The sequence below is a fragment of the Annulohypoxylon truncatum genome, assembly GCF_022578515.1.
Source record: "Annulohypoxylon truncatum strain CBS 140777 unplaced genomic scaffold F4807scaffold_1, whole genome shotgun sequence".
Lineage (NCBI taxonomy): Eukaryota > Fungi > Ascomycota > Sordariomycetes > Xylariales > Hypoxylaceae > Annulohypoxylon > Annulohypoxylon truncatum.
The window spans coordinates 2,049,482-2,072,647 of record NW_025953787.1 but is presented as its reverse complement, the minus strand read 5'-3'; the positions used below and the strand labels follow the sequence as shown (position 1 = coordinate 2,072,647).

Genomic DNA, 23,166 nt, shown 5'->3' with positions numbered 1-23,166 from the left:
TTTATCTCAAGCCAAACTACCGCCAGCTGTGGCTTGCAACGATATGTAGAGTTACATCATGCACGGAATATTCCAAATCTGAATGGTCCCCGATTTGCTGGGTGCCGCCGTCTCGTTTTCTTTGGAAATCAGCATGCAAGTGTCGGTAATTATATTGTTGTATCTAGAACCCTTTCTGCATGTAGTAAGTTTTATATACAGAAAACCGGACTCGGGAAAGAGAAAACCAAATGTAAATAGTCTACGGCGAAATTCTAACATCTAAAAATCTGTCTATGCTGACGCCTCCTGCATCATCGTACGAATCACATCCCCAAGCTCCTTAATCACACCCTTTTCTCTTGGAAGGGTGTGCCCTTTACCATGGTCGAAAATGTATGCAGTGTCAGGTTCGCAAGTGTTGTAGAGAGCCATCGAACCCGCAACATACGGATCAAGGGAACCGACTAAACTTACTATCAATATCTAAAATTCTTAAAATGTTGGGAATATAAACTTAATTACTTACTAATGTGACAGGTGTGAATATTGATCATGAGGTCGGACTCGTCTGAGAGAACCATGGCGAACGTGGAAGGGTCTAGAGGCGGCCAACCGGCAAAGAACACGGCGCATTTGATCTGAGGTACTCTACCAGTATCTTCGAATCTTTTCTGCTCAGCGAGGAGAAAAGTCGAAGCAACGGTAGCGCCCTCCGAGTATCCGATGATTCCTTCGAACGGGCCTTCTTTCTCGCAGATTTCGAAGAGATATTGGATAGCTCGGTTCGTGCTGAGAACACTGCTAGCAACACCTTCTTTCATGAGTTCTCGCATAGTATCCTCAGCAGTATCACACTCGGGGAAATCTCGAATTCGAGAGAGAACATCGGTGTCCTTCGAATCTTTGTCATCTGGCTCGATAAATCGGTAGTAGGGAGGTTTTCCGAAGAAGTCTTCGAATCCCTCCGGAGGGACGGCTTCGCATGGCGCATCAACGAAACGAAATGTGGCAGAACCGTCCGACATCATCTCGTTCACCAGCGGCGCTAATGAAAATCGTCAGTAAGTTCCACGAAAACGGGTTTTACACAACATGACGTTGTGGTTCGTACCCAGTTGAACTTGGAATTTCTTCTCTCATGTTAGCGCGACAGAATATCCTCCAGAGAATACGAAGACTTACATCAGCGCTTCCATACGCGCCAGGCAGACACAAGAACTTCATGATGAATAGCGTGAGTTGGTTTCTCAGAACCGCGCACCTAGTCACACCGAATTTTCGAAGACTTAAGCGGGTTCCCGTCCATAAGAAACCAGCGGGAAGCAAGGAATGTAGTAAGATGACTACGTGTATTGAAAGAATAGGAAGACTCAGCCAGGTTAAAGATTACGTGTTGATCGGTTTACGTAGAAGATACTTGATATCCTGGGCTGGAACTGAGACCCTGCCAGTCCGAATTCTGTCCGGGGGTGTGTTTAAAAAAAGTCCGTAGACTGTTTTAGATACATAGATCTTGGCGCTATGTATGTTGTACTACTCCATGCAGTATGTAACGACAACCAAGGGACTCCCTATCACCCTGGTTGCACCAAGTTGCATGGCATGTGGGTAAAGTATCCGTCTACCCCTGTGCCTAGGCTTACAACGGGTAAGCTGAGGCTCTTCCCCTTGAGACACTAGTCGAGGCTAGGAATTTTTCGATCGAGCCTATAAAGACGATATATCTATATCAAATAAATATGGGAATAGCGTCGGCGCCACCCGGATTATCTAACAGGGAGAGAGATAGCACATTCAGGGGTTATAATGTTGTCCGGATGCTAGGGACTAGATAAGTCAAGCCCAGGCCGCTGCCATTGGGTCCAATAGCCAGCCAACTACGTAGTAGAGGCAGTATTCTCCCAGTCGGTCGAAGTCGGTGATGCCCCCACCCGCGCCACCGTCCATCGAATGGAGTTCAAAGTGCCGGACGCCAAGGCGCGGGGTGGGACTATACAATCTATCCATATTGCCTGGTCCAGGGGTCCTATCTACAGTCGTAGTCAGTGGTAGTTCGTCTCAAGGACGACACTACGTCTTACACCACATACTACGTAGCCAATACACTAATACGTAGTGTACCTCTGCCGTACCTAGGTATACTATGCCAGGGACGTGAAAGTCTTCGTTGCATGCTTATCGAGCTGCCGCCACAATTCGATCCCTGTCACATCGCAATGTCAATGTCTCAACTTATTTTTTTTACCTGGCTTAGCCCAAAGGGGCCTCAAAAAACTTCCGGAAATTGACTGCCTCAGATCGGAAAGCAAACAAATAAACCTGCAAATAAAGTTATTTACGCTGCCAATCTTACCCATTCTAATCTATTACTCGGTTAGCATTGATGCACGCCTAGTCACTAGTGATAAATGGATCGGCAGTGCTTCCCGCTGTCTCGATTTTCCGTAGCCTTAGGAGAGAGGCAGGAGAGCTTCCAGATCGAGTATCTCGAGGTGTGTGTTGGACCCTGCCGCTGATATCGCTAAGGCGAGCACGTCAGTAGTACCATGGGGCCATCGTAATGTCGTCGTAGTCGTAACGATAAGCTCGCGAGGACCCTGATCGCTCGTCGGTGACAGATCAACGGTTCGGCCAACGGGGAGATGATCCCAACAGATGAGGCCGAGGCCGAGATGGTCGTCGTCTTCGTCGTCGTGTTCAAGGTAGCCAGATCCAGCAGGTCAACCCCCTGCATAAGCTTCTTTTCGAGGTCTTGGCCTCAAATCGATGATACGACGGAGAGTAAACGTACTGATGTCTAAGACAAATTGTCAATATGATCGGCACAGTAACAGCCCTGATAGTCAGGGATGACAAATGGTCCAGGAGAACGAACTGGACTATTGGATCCTACGTTTCCCGTGTAGTGGTTTCCGATAGACGCCACGAGATCTATAGGGGTGTTTCCTCGCCTAAAGTTACAGCCATACTTCCGCGCTCAGGGTGGAAAGATTTTCCTATCCTCCGAATATCAGGCTCCATTCACATATGACAGAGTACCCTCCCACCCGGTACCCCGGAGACGTACGACATATTACGCGTCCGGAAAGTTCCCCTTGAGTCACGAATATAAACTCCAAATCTTCACTCGATGTTTACATTCTGCAACTTTCCTTAGAGAACGTTCGGCCACTATAGTACCGTCGCAACGATATCCGTAGCCATGGCCCCGTCAGCCACTAACGGCAGTGCATATAGCACATCCAACGGAGTGCACGAGGATTCGAGAGCTCCTACTAACGGCTACACCAATGGACATACGAATGGACACACAAACGGACACACAAACGGCTTCGCCAATGGCAACAGCAATGGCCTGAACGGGCATGCTCAGCCCTTCGGGCACACAAACGGCCACCGAGTTGGCCAAACCAACGGCCTCAGCAACGGCCACGCCAATGGCATCAGCAACGGCATCAGCAACGGAGTCAGCAACGGCGTGAATGGGAGTAACGCTCCGTCGATCAAAGACAAATCGCAGCCCATCGCTATAGTGGGAATGTCCTGCCGGCTTCCCGGAAATGTGGCTAGCCCGGCGGAGTTCTGGGAGCTATGCGCTCGAGCTCGGAGTGGCTATTCGGAGATACCCAAAGAGCGCTTCAACACCGCTAGCTTCTACCATCCGAACCCGGGAAAAGCTGGCTCCCACAATCCGGTTGGCGGCCACTTTCTCAATACCGACCTTACAGCGTTCGACGCGCCCTTCTTCAGCCTAACCGAGAAGGAGGCGATCTCCATGGACCCTCAGCAGCGCCTACTGCTGGAGTGCACTTTCGAAGCGCTCGAAAACGCCGGAATTCCAAAGCACACTATCATCGGCAAAGAAGTTGGTGTGTTCGTGGGGGGCTCGTTCCCAGAGTACGAATCCCACTTGTTCAGAGACCCGGACACTATTCCCATGCATCAAGCCACAGGTAAGCCGGCCCCGAAGATTGTCCTTGCATGTAGTTTCCCGCGCTGATTACGTTGCCAGGTTGCGCGTACGCCATGCAATCTAACAGATTATCACATTTCTTCGACCTGCGGGGTCCCAGTTTTACTACGGATACAGCCTGCTCATCAAGTCTGGTCGCACTGCATGTTGCTTGCCAGAGCTTACGCTCCGGCGAGTCGAACATGGCAATCGTGGGCGGATGCCATCTGAACATGCTTCCGGAGTTTTGGATTTCTTTCTCAAAATCGCGGTAAGGAGCAACTTGAGACATACCTTAGTTGGAATTTTCTTTTCTCTCTGAAACTGACAATGTCATCATCAGGCTCTTTTCCGACTCGGGTCGATCGTTTTCATTCGATAACAGAGGTACAGGATTCGGACGAGGCGAAGGATGTGGTATGGTAATTCTCAAACCGCTCGAGCAGGCTCGCAGAGACAATGATCAGATTAGGGCGATCATTGTCGGAAGCGGCATTAACCAGGATGGAAAGACTCCCGGTATTACGATGCCTTCCGGCGATGCGCAGGGTAAGAAAGAATTCTCCGTGGAAGCCAAGAGATAAGACAACCCCATAAGCTAACCAACCCCATCACCGCAGAAACATTAATGCGTCAGGTATATACAAATGCCGGACTTAACCCTTCTGATTGTGGCTTCGTTGAAGCACACGGAACAGGCACACGTGTTGGAGACCCGATCGAGGCCACGGCCATTTACAATGTATTGGGTGCAGGCCGTTCAGCACGTGATCCCCTTTATATTGGATCTGTAAGTACTTTCACATGCACCCCATCGTGACGTATGCCGGCGATGATCGCTAACGTAAGTGCGCGATATAGGTCAAATCCAACATCGGCCATCTCGAGGGAGCTTCTGGTATCGTGGCAGTTATCAAGTCTGCCTTGATGTTAGAGCGTGGTTTCATTCTCCCTAACTACGATTTCAAATACCCCAATGAGAAGATACCATGGAAGCAGTGGAACTTAAAGGTACCTGTCAGCCAACGCCCGTGGCCGCGCAACAAGAAGTACCTCAGCGTCAACAACTTCGGCTTTGGTGGTACCAATGCTCATGTAGTCCTTGAGAAAGTACCCTTCATGACGCGAGGTTCCAAGAACGATGCCGACCTCAAGGATGACAACCCCGGACGTAAGCTCTTCGCTATCACAGCAAATGACAAGAACACGCTGGAGGGTGTTCTGAAGGCCCTCGTCATCTACTTGGAGCAAAGACCTGAGATGTTCCAAAAGGACTTGATGTCTGATGTAGCCTACACTCTGGGTCAACGTCGATCTCATCTCCAGTGGAGAGTAGCCATCCCTGCCCTCAGGTCTTTCGACTTGATCGACGCTATCAACAGCCAACAGTTCACTCCTGGCAAGGAGGTCGATCCATTGAGGATTGGTTTCATCTTCACTGGTCAGGGTGCTCAGTGGTACGGTATGGGACGTGAGCTCTATGAGCAATACCCGGTCTTCACCCACGCCATCGACTATGCAGATGAATGCTTAAGAACCTTGGGTGCTTCTTGGTCACTGGTTGAAGAACTGAGCAAGGATGAGAAGACTTCTGCTGTCGGCGCAGCCCACATCAGCCAGCCCTCATGCACAGCAATCCAGTTAGCTCTGGTTGATCTGATGCGATCATGGGGTATTCGACCTCAAGCAGTGGCTGGTCACTCCAGTGGAGAGATTGGTGCGGCCTACGCTGCTGGCATCCTCACCTTTGAGGCCTGTGTATCTATCGCGTACCACAGAGGTCGTCTCATTCCAGTACTGAAGGAGAAGTACCCCGACCTAAAGGGTTCCATGATGGCAGTTGGCGGCAGCAAGGAGGAGTTCGAGCCTCTTCTATCGCAACTCAAAGAAGGAGAGGTCAAGATCGCATGTTACAACAGTCCTAGCAGTCTTACCATATCTGGTGATGAGGCTGGTATCGATGAGCTAAAGAGGGTCGTCGAAGAGAAGCAACTTTTCAACAGGAAGCTCTTCGTCGACACTGCTTACCACTCTCACCACATGAACCTCCTCGCTAAGGAGTACTATGCATCAATCGATCAACTTGAGGGTCCCATCTCCACTGAAGTCAGATTCCACTCTTCCTTACTCGGCCGACGTATCGACGGCACTGAGCTTGAACCAACGTACTGGGTACAGAACCTTACATGCCCTGTCAAGTTCAACGAGGCCGTTCAAAGTATGCTCGAGCCTGTCGATGAACACAGGACCGGTGTCAACATGCTCGTCGAGCTTGGACCTCACTCTGCTCTCCAAGGACCTCTCAAGCAGATTCTCAAGACTGTTGGCGGTGACGCAGCTAAGATCCCGTACGTTTCTGCTCTTGCACGCAAGAAGGATGCCGTGGGAACTGCTTTAGATGTTGCCGCAACACTCTTTGCTAAGGGTGCCCCTGTCGATTTCGAAGCCATCAACTTCCCTAAGAAGGGAAAGGCGCCAATGCTCTTGAGCGATCTGCCTCGTTACCCCTGGAACTACTCTTCCAAGTACTGGCACGAGTCTCGCATGACTCAAATGCACAAAAATAGGACTGCTCCGCGAAACGATATCCTTGGTACCCTTGCCAACTTCTCTAACGACCTAGAACCTACGTGGAGGAATATTGTGCGACTAGATGACCTTCCTTGGTTACAACATCACAGGATCCAATCCCTGACCATCTTCCCCATGTCTGGATACGTCTCTATGGCTGTCGAGGCCGCCGCCCAACGAGCCATATCCGCCAACGTACACTTCGATAAGTTCGAACTTCGTGACGTATCTGTCATCGCCCCTCTCGTTATCCCAGACGAAGATGTCGAGATGACGACAACTCTCAGACCTCACCAAGAAGGGTTACTCGTTTCGTCAGAAATATGGGACGAGTTCCGAATCTGCTCATGGACGAAGAGCAAGGGATGGAAAGAGCATTGCAAGGGCTTAATCGCTGTTCAAGCGCACGAGTCGAACGGTGTGGACGATGCGAGACAGAGCCTTGCGTCGCGAATCCACTTACAGTCCACCATCGCCGACATCAACAATACCGCATCCTCTACTATTGCTATGGACAAGCTTTATGATAACTTGTCCCAAGTTGGTGTGGCTTATGGTCCTACTTTCCAAGGAATTAGCAACTGCAAGGCTTCCAGCACTTGTTCGCAAGCTGATCTACTTGTTTCTGATATCGCTAAGGAGATGCCAAACCACTACGTCACGAACACTGTCATCCAACCCTCATTCCTCGAGTCCCTCATCTCCATGTACTGGCCTATTGCCAGCGCCGGTAAACAATCGCCGGATACTATCTACCTACCATCGTCCGTATCAAGCATATCGATCTCAAAAGACATCGTTGAAATGAACGAAAATGCTAGCAAGGCCTACCGAGCATACTGCCTTGGCTCCCTCCCAGCAGACAGCCCTCGACCGACTAAGGTCTCCATGTTTGCCACATCAGCATCCAATATCTCTGAGCCTATCATTAAGCTAGATGATCTCACCATCGCCCCCATACTAGACCGTGATACACAGACGGAAGATGCTCACCGCGAGCTATGCTACAAGCTCGACTGGGAGCCAATCTTAGATCCTGTTTCTGTCGATTCTGACAGTGCATCATCCGAATGGGTTCCCGTTGACGACTTGAAGCTTCCCGAGACTGAAATCGAAATTGTATATGGAGATGGCTTTTTACAGGCGCAAGTCGCTTTCAGCTTAGCCGAGGCCTTACAACGAATAACTGGCAAGCTGCCCAGTACCAGCAGTCTTCTCGATGCCCGGGCTGAGGGCAAGCTACTCATCTTCTTATCCGAGATCGACAAGCCTCTTCTGTCGCAGTTGAAGGCGAACGAATTCGAGGCTCTCCAAAGGATGCTCACCACCGTAGAAGGTGCCCTATGGGTTGTTCGGGGCGCGTATGATAACTCGACGTCACCAGACCTGAACATGATTCTTGGTCTGAGCCGAACAATCCGATCCGAGACCTTATTACCTTTCGCCACGTTAGACCTAGACGGACGCAACCAACTCTCCAATGAGCAGATCACTGAGGCTGTCCTGAAGGTATTCACTTCGGTATTTGGTAAGAGCAGCGCCTTGAACGGCGAGCTCGAGTTCCAGGAGAGAGATGGTTCATTCTACACCCCACGAATAATTAACGACCCTGTCATGAATGAGATCGTTCACCGGGAGACCAAGCCTTCAGCCCAGCAACCTACACCGTTCGGCGAGGGTGACCGAAAACTGAAGATGGCTATTGCAGACGCTGGCGCTCTTGATACCCTCCACTTCATTGACGATGACGCAGCCGAAGCCCCACTCAACGGAGAGGATATCGAGATCCAGGTCAGCGCCGTTGGCGTCAACCACCGGGATCTCACTGCTGCTCACGGCAAGTTAGCAACCCACGACTTCGGTGTAGAAGCTAGTGGTGTTGTCACCGCCGTCGGAAAAGATGTCAAGAACATCTCGATCGGAGACCGAGTAGCAGCTATCACGAAGGGTGCCTTCGCCACCTCCACTCGCACCAAGGCGACGTTCGCATTCAAGCTCCCGCGCGACATGCAATTTGAAGATGGCGCAACTCTGCCGCTGGCTTACACCACGGCCTACTACTCGCTTGTCGAGCTCGGCCGCCTCAGCGAAGACGAGACCGTGCTCATACACGCGGCAGCTGGCGCCGTCGGACAAGCTGCTATCTCACTTGCGCAGATGATCGGCGCAAAGGTCTTCGCCACCGTCGGCAGCACCGAGAAGAAGGAGTTCCTCATCAAGGAGTACGGTATACCAGAGGACCACATCTTCTACAGCCGCAACCTATCCTTCGGCAACGCCGTCCGACAAGCGACCAACAACCTCGGCGTCGACGTGGTGCTGAACTGCCTCACCGGCGACGGCCTGCGGGAGAGCTGGAACAGCCTCAACAAGTTCGGCCGCCTGATCGACATCGGCGCGCGGGACACGAACACCAGCACGAGGCTCGAGATGACGCAATTCGAGCACAACGCGAGCTTCATGACCGTCGACATCATGGCCATCGCCGCCGAAAGGCCGAAGCTGCTCCAGAGACTTCTCGCCGACGTCGCGAAGCTCATGCGATACAACAAGATCCGCCCCATCTCTCCCGTCACCGTCTTCCCCATATCCGAGGTCGAGTCCGCGTTCAAGACGCTCCATGCTGCTAAGACGCACGGCAAGCTCGTCGTGGTCCCGCACGCTCACGATATCGTCAAGGCTACCCCTCCCAAGAAGCCTGCGCAACTGCTTAAGGCTGATGCTACTTACATCCTCATCGGTGGCACAGGCGGTCTTGGTCGAAGCATGGCCCGATGGATGGTTAGCCGAGGTGGTCGACACCTGGTTCTTGTTTCGCGAAGCGGCAGTGTAACTGGCAAGGTCAAGGAGCTCGTGGACGAAGCTGCGCAAGTTGGTGCCGAGATCGTTGTTCGTCGCGCTGATGTAGCCAGCGCCTCGTCTGTCGACGAGCTAGTCAAACACGGCTTGGAAGGTCTACCTCCCGTCAGGGGTGTGGTCCACGGTGCCATGGTACTCAACGTAAGTTCATCCCCCGCCCCTCCCTCCAAATATCTCCCTGGCGAAGATAACAACTAACCCCCAAAATTAGGATGTCCTATTCGAGAAGATGACATACGAGCAATACACCACCGTCATCGAGTCCAAGGTCAACGGGGCCTGGAACTTCCACAACGCCCTCGCCACCACACCGCTCGACTTCTTCGTCGCCATATCCTCCGTCGCCGGCGCCGTCGGCAACCGGGGCCAAGCCGCCTACGCCGCCGCGAACTGCTTCCTGAACGCGTTCGTGCAGTACCGGCTCGCGCGCGGCCTGCCCGCCTCCTCGCTCGACCTGACCGCCATCTCCGACTCGGGGTACCTGGCCGAGGACCTGGCGAAGGCGGCCGAAGTCGCCAAGAACCTGGGCAGCGACACCATCTGCGAGGCCGAGGTGCTGGCTCTGCTCGGCGCTGCTATAGCGGGGAAGCTGGAGGCGGCGTGTAATAACCATACGATCACGGGAATGCGCATGACGCCGTCGATGCAGCCGTTCTGGACCGCGGACGCGAAGAGCAAGCACCTGCGCGAGGCGATGGAAGCGGCTGCGGCCGCGGACGCGGCGACGAACGGCGGCGCGAAGGCGATCTCGTATAACGCGGCGGTGAAGGCGGCCAAGACGCTCGAGGAGGCCGAGGCCGTGGTGTGCGACGGGCTGGTGCACAAGCTGGCGGCGGTGATGATGATGGAGCTCGAGGACCTGGACGTGACGCGCTCGCTCTCGCACTACCCGCTCGACTCGCTCGTCGCTATCGAGATCCGTAACTTCATCACCCGCGAGTTCGAGGCCACACTGCAGGTCCTCGAGCTGCTGTCCAGCGGCTCCATTCAGACATTGTCGAAGGCCGTCTGCGTCAAGAGCAAATTGGTCAACTTCTCTTAGCTTTTCGATGGGAGAATGAAGAATGAGAAGAAGAAGAAGAGAGAGGGGGCTTTGGCCCCCGCCGTCAGGGGGACGGAAAAAAAAAACTTACACGATTAGAATGACACGGAATGAATGAGGATTCGCTTCCTATTTTTCTTAATCTCTACTACTACTTTTTTTACTTTACCTCTCTCATCTATCTTTTCTAGTTGGTTTGGTATTTTGTCTTCCTTTTCTATTCCTTTACATTAACACACTATTTTGAAATACGGTCTAGATGAGATGATATACAACGCATGGCTTTTGTTTGGCGACAACATCTAGACTCACCTTATATACTGTATACAAGTTTAACCCCCACGCCTCGAAGCTATTCTGGTCTTTTTTCAAGTTGGAAGTTGGGTTACGCCAGGATGGTAATATTTCTTCCCTTAGTATAGGTACTTTTTACTGGTAATAGACTGTCTCTATCCTACTTGCTCGCGCGCGATGATCGTGATCGTGATTTATCCTAGACCATATTTCGTATGAGCCATCCCATAAATCATGGTTCTTTACGCAGAGTGACTCTTCCACTGCTACATAGGTATCGGCATTTCAACATCCTATTAATGTGGCCATTCCTGTCAACATTGGTTTGTACCAGCAACAGCCGCGACTCAACATTATCACCTACAACTTCTATTTCAATGACAGACATCTCGAATTCGCGCAATTCAAAGGTAATATATTAAAATGATATACGAGAAGTGAAGGGCAATTCGTGTATACATTAGTTCCATTTTTGAACTCGTAAACCGTACAAGTAATTCATCCATACCTATCGACAAAGCTCCCGCAAATACCACCCTTACGAAGCTCTAGGATCCCAATTAAGATCGACGTCCGCCATTAAAGCTTCGCCGAGCACGTCTTTGAGATCGACCAGCTTGAAGCTTGCCTTATCACTGGTGCCTCCTTCGGGTAGTTGATTGGCATCATCGTGAACGACTACCAACCCGTTAGGGAACCGATCCCCTAGGGCTGACCCGACCGCCGCAAGACCATCCGTGTTAGTCACGGCGTCTATTCCCTTCGCTTTATTCTCGTATATCGTAAACGTCTCAACATACTCGTGAGGAGCTCCGCGACGATACACATTGTACGCGCTGACACCTTGCTGACTGACGATGATGAAACCCTGGTCTGCTGTAGGACCTTCGACTAAAGTCACGCCCTCATTATCAGCGTACATTTTGCCGCTACCAACCTCGTCGATGAGGAAGCCGCTGCTGGCATCGTCGTCAGGCTCCGCGCCGTAGCGCCAGAGAGCGTGGGGTTCCTCGCTGATGAAAACCCATCCGTTCGGTTCGTCTGCGACACATCCCTCTACTTGACCCCCCGCGCCTCCTGTGAAGTTGCGCACGAAAGTGGTTTGTAGCGCGCCATCGGCCCACGATAGCTCGTATTGAAGATACTCAGCGGTCTTAGCATTGACGAAGAGGTATTGCTTGCCACTTTTTTGCGAGCGGTAGACGCAGCTACCGTACACCGTGTAGTCATCCTTGGTAGGTTGAGAACCACCAGCAATGGTCTGTAGAGTCCCGTTGGAGGTGATTTCGAAGAGACTGTTGAAGGTTAATTGAGAAAACAGGGTTGATAGTGTTAAAATGAACATACCACAAAGTGTTATCTGTTCGACAGGCGGCGTATGCCAGATCAATGGTCCTGTTTCCAGCCTGAAAACCGTATATGACATCGACATTATCCGGTTCTCCAGCATCTATCACTTGGAGCATCTTTCCGCTAAGGTCGAACACACCGAGCCCAGAGCCTTCTTCGGATTTGGTCGTCGTGATTATACGCGATTCAGATACGTTGCTTGGCGATATCCAAATCGCCGGGTCGTCTCCGTCGCCGCCGTACGCGTCCGTCTCGGTGACAGGCTCTACCACTTTGAAAGCGCAGTAGAGGCCGCCCCATCCCTCGTCGCATTCGCACACATTCGCTCCGACGCATTTGCCATGAGCCGAACAGTTGTTACGGCAGGTAAACGCCTCGCAATGCGCTCCGGCAAATCCCGCGAAGCATGAGCATGAACCCGCGCACTTGCTACTGTTACCCGTCTGGGAAAAGCCGCTGAGATTGCATTGGGAACGAATAAGGGTAGAAGCGTTAAGAGATTTCTGGCGAGGGTCGTAGGCGGTATTTAAGTCTAGGCCCAGCTCGTTGAACGCTGATTCCAGAGAACTGACAGCAAACGCTGTGCCAGAATCCGAGTCAAGTGCGTAGGTTAGTGCGCCAGCTGGGTATTTCTCTGTAGGCGCTTGGTAGACACTGAGACCCTTGACTTCGATGCCATCATCTCCGGTAACTGTCGTAGAACCTAGTAATGTGAATGAAGTGTTGTAGATGGCTACGACGTCGTCCTGGGCAACCAAAAGGTAATCATAGTTGGTACCGAGATAGGCGGTAAGTCCAGTTACTTCGTCGTCAGCTTCTCCCAAGACGCTTATTTCAGGCGCCGTGGTTGTTTCAGCTGCCGCAAATGCGTAGACCTTGGAGCTACCCTTGGTCGTGAAGTAAACGGACTGCGCAGACAGAGACACAGCGCAATCAGAAGCTTCGACTTCCGTGTCGAATGTCTGGATCTCGACGATTTCGTAAGAACCATTGCGGGCTCTCATGAGAAACTGCACTGCTTGACTCTTGCCGAACAGGTAGAGGTACTGCTCACCGCTGCTTCGGCTTTTCCAAGGGCAAAGCGCTGACCAATCGCCCAAGGTATGCGCGAGTGGTTCACCGATTTGCTCAGAGGTGCTTGCATCGTAGAGGCGAAAGTACGAATCCGGCTGAGCGATAGTCGCAATGAGGTCCTTCCCGCCAATACCGTATACGGTCGTCACGAGTTTGGTTCGTCCCGGTGTCTCGTGGCTCGTCTCCGTCAGGTTGGTTTCGCTATCTAAATCGAACGTACGGAAACCGCCTGTACTAGCACCACCGTCGTTGCCGACGAGGATAGGGCGCGCAGAATCGTAAACAACGGCCGTGAAGCCAGAATCAACCTCGTCTGACTTTGCTGAAATCGGCAGGTCGGCTTCCAATGCAGCGGCAGCGGCGGTGGTAACACCTGCAGCAAGCGAGGCGGCAAACAAACTAAAGGATCTCATGCTGACGGGACGGGCTACGCATTCCAACGCAAGGGAGCGCAGAATGAGGGAATTTACGCGCAGCCATCGTCGTCCGCTTTAAAGCAATCGCAAATAAACAATTCTCGCATGCGGTAGTTCGAACGTTACAGTATCTCTGGGACCTCATCCATAGGCATCCCTGTGTAAATCAGACCCGAAACATGCCCGTGCTTATATACGACGACGTCGTTGGTGACTTCATCTCCACGCCAAGGAGCTAAAGAGATTCGCCGAAATTCGCCTTCCGATTTGGCCATGGTTGAGAAATATCTGGCCGGCTTTCAAGGTCTAGAAGGAAAAGCAGCCGTTTTTATGGCAAGAAAATCGGCGACGAAGGTTATTGGACGCGTAATGAATATTAAGTAAGCTTAATTATGAGGAGGGATCTTGTGAAGCATTGGCAACGTGCTCCCCTTTTTATATCCCCACATACTAAGACGAGATCGGCAAGGGTTACGCCCAGCTGGGACCAGCCGAATGCAAGATCTATCAGCTGGGATTAAGTAGATATGCAAATGCATAAATGGTTCATATCTACATCATAAACATACTGGACATAAACCATAGATGTATTATGCAAGGCCTACATAGGTACAAAAGACGCTAACCTGAGTCCTTTTGACTTTATTGATGGAACAATCTTATTGTTTATCTCCAAATGATAACAATTTGTTAGATTGGTAACATCGTCATCGCACATCCCCTGTCCTTTTGCTCGGTATCGTACCCCAGCCGCAGGTTTGACGGTTTGCATGGCGATAAGTACGACGATGCCAACCTATCACCTTGCTCACCTTGTCATTGGGAATCCCAAGAAATCCAAGAAATTCCACAAAACCCCGGTGCCGTCGTGCCGAGCCAATACCAACCCCGGAATCCACTTGCAAAGCTTATCTCACCTCGCGGATTCTCAAATCGTGATTGGTAGCACAGGGGGTTGGCCTTCTGAAATAGGAAGTGACACATTCGCATCGGGATGCGGGATGAGATATGGGTTTGGGGGTTTAACCCTACAGTAAAAGTCTTCTGAGCCCTTCTGGGTCCTCTGAAACGAAACCCGAGCAAACCTACGGAGTATCCGTCGTCTTTTCCCGAGACAAATATGAAGTCTAGAACTTGCATGGACTGACGAAGGTACGAACGATACAAGGTACTAAGCACAAACTCGATAGGTTGGGCAAAACGAGCCTTTGTGCAACGAATAGACGAGGCAGATAGAATGGTTGGACTATACAGGGCATGACCCCCGGGAAGCGATGATAAAAAGTGGCATGCTATATCCGCCATAGCAGCAGCCCATCAATCAGAGCTGGCAGATTTCAAAGTAACTAGCCCAGAAAGATCATCGTAGCTATCTAGAATCCTTCGGCGTCGTGTGCCACAATATGGTTGGCGTTGTACATGTACCATCGTAATGGTTAATGGTGACAATACTGGGTATGTACTATGCACAAGTAAACGTCTATCGGGATGGTTAACACGTTCATTTTTTAAGTACCGGCACATATTGCAACATCTTACCTATGGACAGTCGTTATTCGACGTCTGAACGCAGTCTATCAGTCCATCAAGACGCCGACTGCTGGAAATGTCCAGTCGATATATTGTACGACAATTCTCCGGTCGATCCGTATACCATAACACACCAACTTACCTAGATATGGAAATAACAACTTTATAGAGATTTGCGTACTAAGTACTGCATGCTCGTGGAATATTACCAATCGCGTATCTAGCCTGAGACAGGACAGGCTTCTCTTATCAGCCCCAGAGTTCAGCTCCAACTTCGAACCTGCTCTGCAACACGCTCTGCCATACGCTCTCCAATCTTTAATATAACAACCAGAGCCGTACCCGGATTAGGCCGCACTCTTTTCGGGCCGTCCGTAGAGGGATAAGTGGTATTCTCAGCTTCTTCAGGCTTCTTCTTCAGATAAGGGGTATAAGGGATCGATGCTCCCCGTCCTGCCGTCCCTCGGTGACTCAACTTTGCATCATCGCAGCAACGGCTAACACGCCAGTTACACACTCGCGTTGCCACGGGTGGTCACGACTGCCCAATGCTCACCGATAAGCCTGCAGACATAACTAACATACTATCTACATATACACGCGCCTCGTAATCTTTTTCCTTTTCCTTTTCTAGAAGCTTTCCTCCCCTAAATTTCCACGCTTCCGCTTTTCATACCCCTTAACCCCAATCTTCAGCCTGAATCGTCAGCTATCCCCCCCAACGCGACGCGATCGACCATGGAGGTCAATGATTCTCCCCGCGGCACGCCTGCCTACCAGGGTAGCGGCGATAACATTCACGAGAAGCAGAACCCGATGGCCGACCACATCTACAACGGCGACCACGGCGCCGAGACCGCGCTCCGACGAACCCTCAGCACCCGTCACTTAACCATGATCGCTCTCGGTTCCAGTATCGGCATGGGTCTGTGGCTCGGAAGCGGCAAATCTCTCGCGAGCGGCGGCCCTGCAGGTATATTTCTCGGTTACTGTCTCGCCGGCTCGATGATATGGTGTGTCAGTCATTCCATCGGTGAAATGGCTTGCATGTACCCTCTCCCGTCTGCCTTCGTGCAATGGACTGGTAAGTTTGACACTGTCTATCTACTAAATCAACATGTTTTGGACGCATTAACTAACGTGAATGGATTGAAGGCAAGTTTATCGACCCCTCTGCTGCTTTTGCTCTGGGTTGGTCTTACTGGTTCTCGTACTGGTTAGTATCACCCGTCTCTCCTTTCTCCTTTCTCCACAATTCCGTTCCCACCAGATATCATCTTCCCCTGAGTCTGTTCAGGGACCTCCAACCTATTCTATGGCTGTAGTTACATACCATCTCGTCAGAAGAGTTCCGTCACTAACTGCACACATCTGCAAATCATATAGTATCACGATCGCGAACGAATTACAAGCTACCAACACAATCATCAATTTCTGGACAAGCGCCGTTCCCGTCGCGGCATGGATCAGCATCTGGTTCGTAGTCATCGTGCTCATCAACGTCGGTGCCGTCAATCTGTTTGGCGAGATCGAGGTTGTCGCCAGCACGATCAAGTTTGGTTGGATCTTCGTTGTTATCATCTCCATGATAGTCATGTCGGCTGGAGGCGCGAGCTACGGCCCGGTGGGATTCCGATACTGGAACGAGGAGCCCTTCACGAACGGGTTCAAGGGCTTCCTGAACGTCATGCCCACCTGTATCTTCGCCATGTCCGGGTCCGAGAACTCAGGCCTCGTTGCCGCCGAGACGGCAAACCCGCGAAAGTCCATCCCTCGCGCCGTCTCTTCGATCTGGGTCCGTCTCTCGCTGTTTTACCTGCTCGGATCGCTGATGATCACCATCAACGTCGACCCGCACAATCCGAACCTCTTCGGCCAATCGGGCACCAACGCGTCGCCCTTCGTCATCGCTTATTTCGACGCGGGCCTCCCCGCCCTAGCTCACATCATGAACGCCATCATCCTCATCTCGGTCATCTCGACGGGCTCCATCTCGGGCTACGGCGGGTCGCGCACGACCATGGGCCTGGCGCACCTGCAGATGGCGCCGAAGAAGATGCAGTACGCGGACCGGAAGGGCCGCCCCTGGTACGGGCTCGTGCCGACCTTCATCCTCGGCGGCGGGCTCGCGTACCTGAACGTCAGCGAGTCCGGGTCGGACGTGTTCACGTGGTTCTCGAACCTGACGTCGCTGTTCACGCTCTTCGGCTGGGGCATGATCTGCCTGTCGCACATACGCTTCCGCGCGGCGTGGGCGCGGCAGGGGCACACGGCCGCGGAGCTGCCGTGGCGGTCGTGGATCTACCCGTACGGGCCCTGGTGGGGCCTCGTCATGTGCGTCCTCCTCATCATCGTGCAGTTCTACCTGTCGGTCTGGCCGCTCGGCGACGCGCCCAGCGCCGAGAACTTCTTCGCCAACTACATCTCCATCATCCTTATCGTCGTCATGTGGCTCGGCGCCAGGCTGTACTACCGCGGCCGCTGGTGGATCGACCTCGACACCATCAACCTCGACGAGGGGCGCAGGTTCTACGGCGCCGACGTCGAGAAGGTGGAGGCCAAGGGTGCCTTGGGCAAGGCGAAGAAGGTCATCGGCGCTGTTCTCAATTAGGTCGTGCGTGGCTGTTCCCTGGTTGAGGAGGTAGGTAGGTAGGTAGGTAGGTAGGTACTACGTGTGTAAGGCGCAAGGCCACCCGTGTACATAAGGTTGAATCGGGTACTAACGAGTGGCGGTGTTTGGGCTGTATATGTTAGGCATTATTTACCTACACTGCCTACACTGCAACGCAAATATTAATTAAAAAAGTACTAAAGTAAATTACACCGCTCTGTTTTAGTAGGTGATATCTTTGCTGAGAAGTCCGTTCTAGACTTGATGTGTTCATTAAACGTTGTTGAAACGGTTCGTCCCTCCGTCGGACACTGTACTTTGACGTCTTGGTTGTCCCCGATCGATTTGAGGTGTGAATTTATTAAATATAGTAATACTAGCCTCATTGGTGCAGGATAACCCTTTCGTTGTTAATAATACTCTATCTGTATACCTAGGTTAGGTGGGTATTGATGCTTGTGATGCCCAAGAAAAATAATTGAGATTACCACGATATTCTTTCGTAGATCACCCCTTTTACAGTCACACATGGTAACATGATAGTCCGAGCTGTATTAGTGAAGAACTAGTGCAATGCGGAGAACCTAGTTGTAGATCTCATATCTTGATATATGCCTAGAGCTACATTAGGTAAGAACAATAGTTAGAATACAATGCGGTGGATGAACGGCGTATTTAACCGCCATGGCAATGGATATCATCGAACATTTAGGACCACAGCGGAGATCAAGAGGTTCCGACACAGGCATTTCCATGGCAGGAGCTCGGTTCCGGGCGTCGATATTTTACCGTTTTCCTATCTAAGATCCCCTACAGAAAATGGAATGGCTTTAGAAGGCCAATCTATCCCGCGCAGGAACCAAATTCACCTAACTCGGTAGAAGACTGTAACGTCGGATTTAATGCCTTTCGTTCCTTATTGAAATATGTCACACATTGCACTCATAACATAATACCGAAGACGACAAATGGCACAATTAATGATATTTCTTTCTATTTTCTTAACAAGTGAGTACTTACTATGACCTTTACCCAAGCGCTTAGGCCAAGAGTTTCATATCCAATAAGTTTCGTACTAAGTTATCCATTTGACTGGCAGTCGTTGCCAGCCAGGCTAGACACATAGAGAATGGTATATGGGTTTATAGCTGTTCTGCCTTGAACCCTTAGGAGTATTCTGCCTCCTATTAATACCTAGCATGGGACAACTACCAGTTAAAACAATACTTTTAAAATCGGTGAGGCCGCATGAAAAAGCCTTAGTCTGACAGGTAGGCACACATCTTGTGTCACAGTAGCTCAACTATCAGCATCAAATCATAACACATCTGTATAGGTAGATATTTACCTATGGAATAGAGGGTGGATGGTGGCGCAGTCCTTCCATTCACAAGTTTGGAGATGCATATATGCCTTGGGGCCCCTTCAAAATCTGGGCTTTTTTTTCAATTGCTTACTTTCCCGCTTCATCGTTGCAAGGCTGGTTATGACAGCGCTGGAACATCCTACGATATGTTAGACCCATTCTCTGTAGCGGGATCTGCGGTTGGCGTTGTGTCTCTTGGGCTAGAGGTCCTCAAGGGCCTTACTTGGTACCTGAGTTCCATCAAAGGAAGAGAACAGGAAATAAAGAGCTGTAAAAAAGAGATCGAAACATTATCATCAGTACATAGCTCATTGGAAATCATCCTGTCCTCGGTTAATATTGATGTTATTCAAGAATGCCTCAAAGGCAGCAAGCTGGAACTAGAAGAGCTACGTCAGCTTCTGGAGGAACTGAAGAATACTTCGACCTCATCGACCTCATTAAAGGGAAAAATAAAAGACACCGGACACTCTATTATATACCCTTTCCGCGAAAGACAGATGAACTCGCTTCGCCAGACCCTACAGAGGTTGCTGGAACACTTGAACTTGGCTATCACCACGACATTACTGTACGAATAATTACCACTCATTCCTTCAAGTACCTATTGCTAATCTTGTGCTTCTAGGAGATATACAGTGGACCATGCCCGTAAAACCACTACAATTGAAACCACTGTTGAAAATCTGCGAGATGAGTTCCGTATCCAAAATAGCGGATTTAGGGATATCTCCACGCAAATCCAGTCGTTGCAGACCACTCCCATTCCATCAAAGCAAGAACTGTATGACATGTTCTCACAGCTGTTCGATGAAAAGATATCGGTAAGAACGGTATGATACACTTAATAAATTATTCTCATTGAGTACTGATGGGCTGATTTCAAATTTATCAGTTTGCAGAACGAAGTCCAAAAGGGAGCGAGTGCAGTCCTGTGGGGCAGATATCTTCACTGCGCTCGAGTCCTTCCAAGCCGCAAGAGGCCGTTGGTCTTCGTGGAACGAAAGCACTCACAAATCGTCCCAAAGTCGTGTCACCGATTTGCGACTGTCAGCTGGCGAGTCACGCGGTCACCTACACGAATACTTTCTGCGGTGTCAGAATTCGACGTTTTCAGCGGACGACAGAAAAACATCGCCCGGGCTGCATATTCTATGGAATTGATCGTAAGATAGAGAGAACTATGGAGATGCAGCTTTCGCTGAAGATGAAATGGCTATTCGCAAGTGCAATTCAAACTTCTATCGCACTCGCAATAGGAAGCAACAATCCAGGAATCTCGATACGATTGAAGAATTTCGTTCCGAGGAAAAACAGCCCATTCTACCGAAGTGTTGATGCGTTATCTGAGTCGATAATTTCTCGTTCAGATTCAAAACCACCCGAAGTTCTCATTCAGATATTCCACGATTTTCGGTGTGAACTTTTCTCGCTGTATAGAGAAAGGAAAATATCGCCAAATGATCGAGACGAATATGGCCGAAATCACCTCGATGTAATGATACCCCAAGAAAAAAAACCTTGGAAGTTTCTGCGAACCAATACTGATAATCACGTAGATTCTGTTGGACACAACGAGTTTTAGTCTCGAACAGATATTGGCCATTGACTCAATCGCGACAGTGTTCATACAGCTGTTGTGTGATTTGGCAAAGCTTGTACGAGTCGACGGCGAGAAAATGCAAGTCTGACTTTTTGGTATCATTTATATTCATTCTATTAACATATTATAACCTGTCTAGCAAATTTCAACTCCTTATTTATTACTTGGGTCATTCTGCACTTCCAGATAATTGGACAAATTATCAGCGCATGGTCTCGAGCCTTGCGACAATAATGGAGATCGACTTCAATTTAGTAATACGCCCCTTTGATTACAGATACGATTGGCCTAGTATTTTGGCACATTTTCCAGAACTCATTGACGGTAAGCTACACATGTCTAAGGAGAATCCCGAACTTTGCTAAATATACTTACATCTAGTAGTAGCAATGGATATTCATCCAATTGCTGGTGCAATATTATCTCGATCCCTCATAGACCTGGAAGAAATTATATTGCGCGATCCTGAGGCGCCAATGGCGAGGATATTAGGCCTCACAACTCTCCAGCTATGTGCATCCTGGCCAGAGGGATTGCAGGCTTTACTCAAAACAAAAGCTAAAAGTTTGATCGATCTTGTAGGCGATTCTCCTTATCATCGGACACCTGTTTCGAGGGCCAGTTGGTATAATTGGGCTGAATCAGTGGATATCCTTATGAAAGCAGACTGTCAATGGGATGCGTATAGGTGGTTTCGCCCATTTTTCAATGATATGAATCTGAAAAATCTGTCGAGCGAAGTGGTCTCGGTGATTGCTTCCAACCTAGCTGAGAGGAGACGGAATCTACTCAGGTTGGCCGAGCAAGAACTTAGGATCCCCCGACACGCGGACCCATCCTACGTTCCAGATTGTATTGCAGCAGATCTCTGTCGGGATTTAGATCTTGCTGGTGTCTCTTTCCATCCATGCCTCAGGGTTTCACAGTCATACGAAACTATCTATCATATCCCATTGTGTCCGATTAAGGTCTTCCCAGCGTTCTTCAAAGAGGGATTCCAAGACTGTGCTGCGCACGATAGCACAGGATTAACTCCAGCCATGATCTGGAGACACTATAATTGGGAACGCCAGGATACGCTGTCAGCATTTCTATGGATGTGCGAGCAAGGGCTGCTCGATCAAAAAGCAGAGGACCCTTTGAGGCTGGGGCTGAATGTACATGCTACTGGTTGGCATTCCATTGCTAGCATGTTTGGTGCAACATATATCATGTCTCTGGCTTATTATGATCCTCAGCCTCCAATGGGATGGGAAATAATGAAACGATTCTCCCGGGTCGAAATGAGGGACGAGTGTGTTTGTTGGTGTAGTATTGACGGCAAGGGATGTTCCCCCCTTATGTCTTTGTGGAAAGCGCATGCTGCACGTGGCATGAACCTTGAATATGGGGGATGTTACAGTCTCATTTCTAGACAAATAAGGCATCTTCTCTTTCACAACGACAGCATGTTTAGCATGAGAGAGAACGGACCGTCATCACTACTACTTGAATTTCTGCGGTTCATTACCTTCGAAGCCCTCGACATGAAGCATACTTGTTGTGTTCTGAGTCGAGTGGACTTATCAAAGAGGAGCTGCCATATAGTAACAGAGGACATTGAGTATGCTTATTGCAAAGAGAAAATTGTTCTCGCTCATAGGGACCAAAGGGGAGTTAAGAGAACTCTGGCAGATGATTTGGAGCAAGAGAACGCCCAGACTTTGGAATTGCTAATGAAAGACTTCACTGAAAAGCTAAAAACGATGGAGCCGTCTCCCAGAGCATTGGAGACTTTCCTCTGGGGTTACTGGCGACGGCGTATATCTGAGCTCTACTCTGTAAACACTGAACTCGTAAATGAGATGGGCCGAGAATTGAGAAACGTACAGACACGTAAGTTCAACCACTGCAGAAATCAAGAAAGGCGCAATCTTTTATTAATATTATTCTTTTCCAGATATACTTTCTGAAAGAGTTCTGAAGTTGCTCGGGGAAGATTTTGGCTTGTTGAGGTACAATACCCGGGAAGCATCGATGGGCAATGATGACGATGACGACGATGCAAGCTCAATAGAAGATATTGACTTACCACCCCACTGTCCAATATGTGACGGCGAAGACAGCGATAGCGACGACATTGACGAAGGCGACGAAAGTGATGATTATGAGGATAGCGAGGACGAGTGAATAATTATTGCAGTGGCAGTGGGCGAGTGCAGAAACCAGTTTTTTACGAGGACTAGAATGTGTGAGATGAGGTTATTGCAGCAACTGTTATTCTGCCGGTGTTGACCAGCTTACTAAGCAAGTCCTCTAGATATTCTAATGCATAGACCACCTAATCTTTTTGCTTAGCCTTACTTTCAAGGATCTGAGAATAATCAAGAGTAGGTAATTATTTCAACCACGAATTAGTCGATGTCAAAGTCTTGTAGAATAGTGCAACTAGCATCATTCGACTCAGTCTTTCAACGGCTTCTAGAATAACTCTATAATCATTATATGACAATCTTTTATGAGGTTACATAATTGAT

General features: G+C 50.0%; 5 protein-coding genes across 5 annotated transcripts; 3 read left to right on the top strand and 2 right to left on the bottom strand.

Annotated features, from left to right (window-relative positions):
* Window positions 1-79: 79 nt before the first annotated feature.
* F4807DRAFT_22370 (serine hydrolase FSH) lies at window positions 80-1,354 on the bottom strand. The gene is made up of 4 exons (XM_047994089.1): window positions 1,165-1,354; window positions 1,094-1,112; window positions 509-1,027; window positions 80-446 (listed from the first exon to the last, which is right to left on the bottom strand). Exons 1-4 carry the CDS (start codon window positions 1,204-1,206, stop codon window positions 274-276), a joined length of 753 nt encoding a protein of 250 aa, XP_047859663.1. The 5' UTR covers window positions 1,207-1,354; the 3' UTR covers window positions 80-273.
* A 1,745-nt stretch (window positions 1,355-3,099) lies between these two features.
* On the top strand, window positions 3,100-10,661 carry F4807DRAFT_22037 (uncharacterized protein). The gene is made up of 7 exons (XM_047994052.1): window positions 3,100-3,935; window positions 3,995-4,205; window positions 4,278-4,483; window positions 4,555-4,724; window positions 4,796-9,505; window positions 9,576-10,310; window positions 10,332-10,661. Exons 1-7 carry the CDS (start codon window positions 3,185-3,187, stop codon window positions 10,404-10,406), a joined length of 6,858 nt encoding a protein of 2,285 aa, XP_047859662.1. The 5' UTR covers window positions 3,100-3,184; the 3' UTR covers window positions 10,407-10,661.
* Window positions 10,662-11,094: 433 nt separating this feature from the next.
* F4807DRAFT_406052 (3-phytase) lies at window positions 11,095-13,981 on the bottom strand. The gene is made up of 2 exons (XM_047996261.1): window positions 12,048-13,981; window positions 11,095-11,995 (listed from the first exon to the last, which is right to left on the bottom strand). The coding sequence occupies exons 1-2, from the start codon at window positions 13,535-13,537 to the stop codon at window positions 11,239-11,241; spliced, it is 2,247 nt and encodes a 748-aa protein (XP_047859661.1). The 5' UTR covers window positions 13,538-13,981; the 3' UTR covers window positions 11,095-11,238.
* Window positions 13,982-15,808: 1,827 nt separating this feature from the next.
* Window positions 15,809-17,681, top strand: F4807DRAFT_449405 (amino acid permease/ SLC12A domain-containing protein; the record flags this gene model as incomplete). The annotated part of the gene is made up of 3 exons (XM_048000020.1): window positions 15,809-16,154; window positions 16,226-16,286; window positions 16,457-17,681. 3 exons carry the CDS (start codon window positions 15,809-15,811, stop codon window positions 17,679-17,681), a joined length of 1,632 nt encoding a protein of 543 aa, XP_047859660.1.
* A 2,943-nt stretch (window positions 17,682-20,624) lies between these two features.
* Window positions 20,625-23,089, top strand: F4807DRAFT_21982 (uncharacterized protein; the record flags this gene model as incomplete). Its single annotated transcript, XM_047994044.1, has 4 exons — window positions 20,625-20,728; window positions 20,790-20,974; window positions 21,032-22,525; window positions 22,590-23,089. Coding segments are annotated over 4 exons (2,013 nt in total), but the record flags the coding sequence as incomplete, so codon positions are not given.
* Window positions 23,090-23,166: the final 77 nt, after the last annotated feature.

Excerpts from the sequence above, each read along its gene's own strand:
- F4807DRAFT_22037 (XM_047994052.1), top strand. The coding sequence starts at position 3,185 with ATGGCCCCGTCAGCCACTAACGGCAGTGCATATAGCACATCCAACGGA. Across the intron at positions 4,484-4,554 it reads GCCTTCCGGCGATGCGCAGG|AAACATTAATGCGTCAGGTA; the intron begins GTAAGAAAGAAT and ends CCATCACCGCAG. Across the intron at positions 9,506-9,575 it reads ACGGTGCCATGGTACTCAAC|GATGTCCTATTCGAGAAGAT; the intron begins GTAAGTTCATCC and ends CCCCAAAATTAG.
- F4807DRAFT_22370 (XM_047994089.1), bottom strand. The coding sequence starts at position 1,206 with ATGAAGTTCTTGTGTCTGCCTGGCGCGTATGGAAGCGCTGAT. Across the intron at positions 447-508 it reads TATTCACACCTGTCACATTA|TCGGTTCCCTTGATCCGTAT; the intron begins GTAAGTAATTAA and ends TAGTAAGTTTAG.
- F4807DRAFT_406052 (XM_047996261.1), bottom strand. The coding sequence starts at position 13,537 with ATGAGATCCTTTAGTTTGTTTGCCGCCTCGCTTGCTGCAGGTGTTACC. Across the intron at positions 11,996-12,047 it reads CGAACAGATAACACTTTGTG|TCTCTTCGAAATCACCTCCA; the intron begins GTATGTTCATTT and ends AACCTTCAACAG.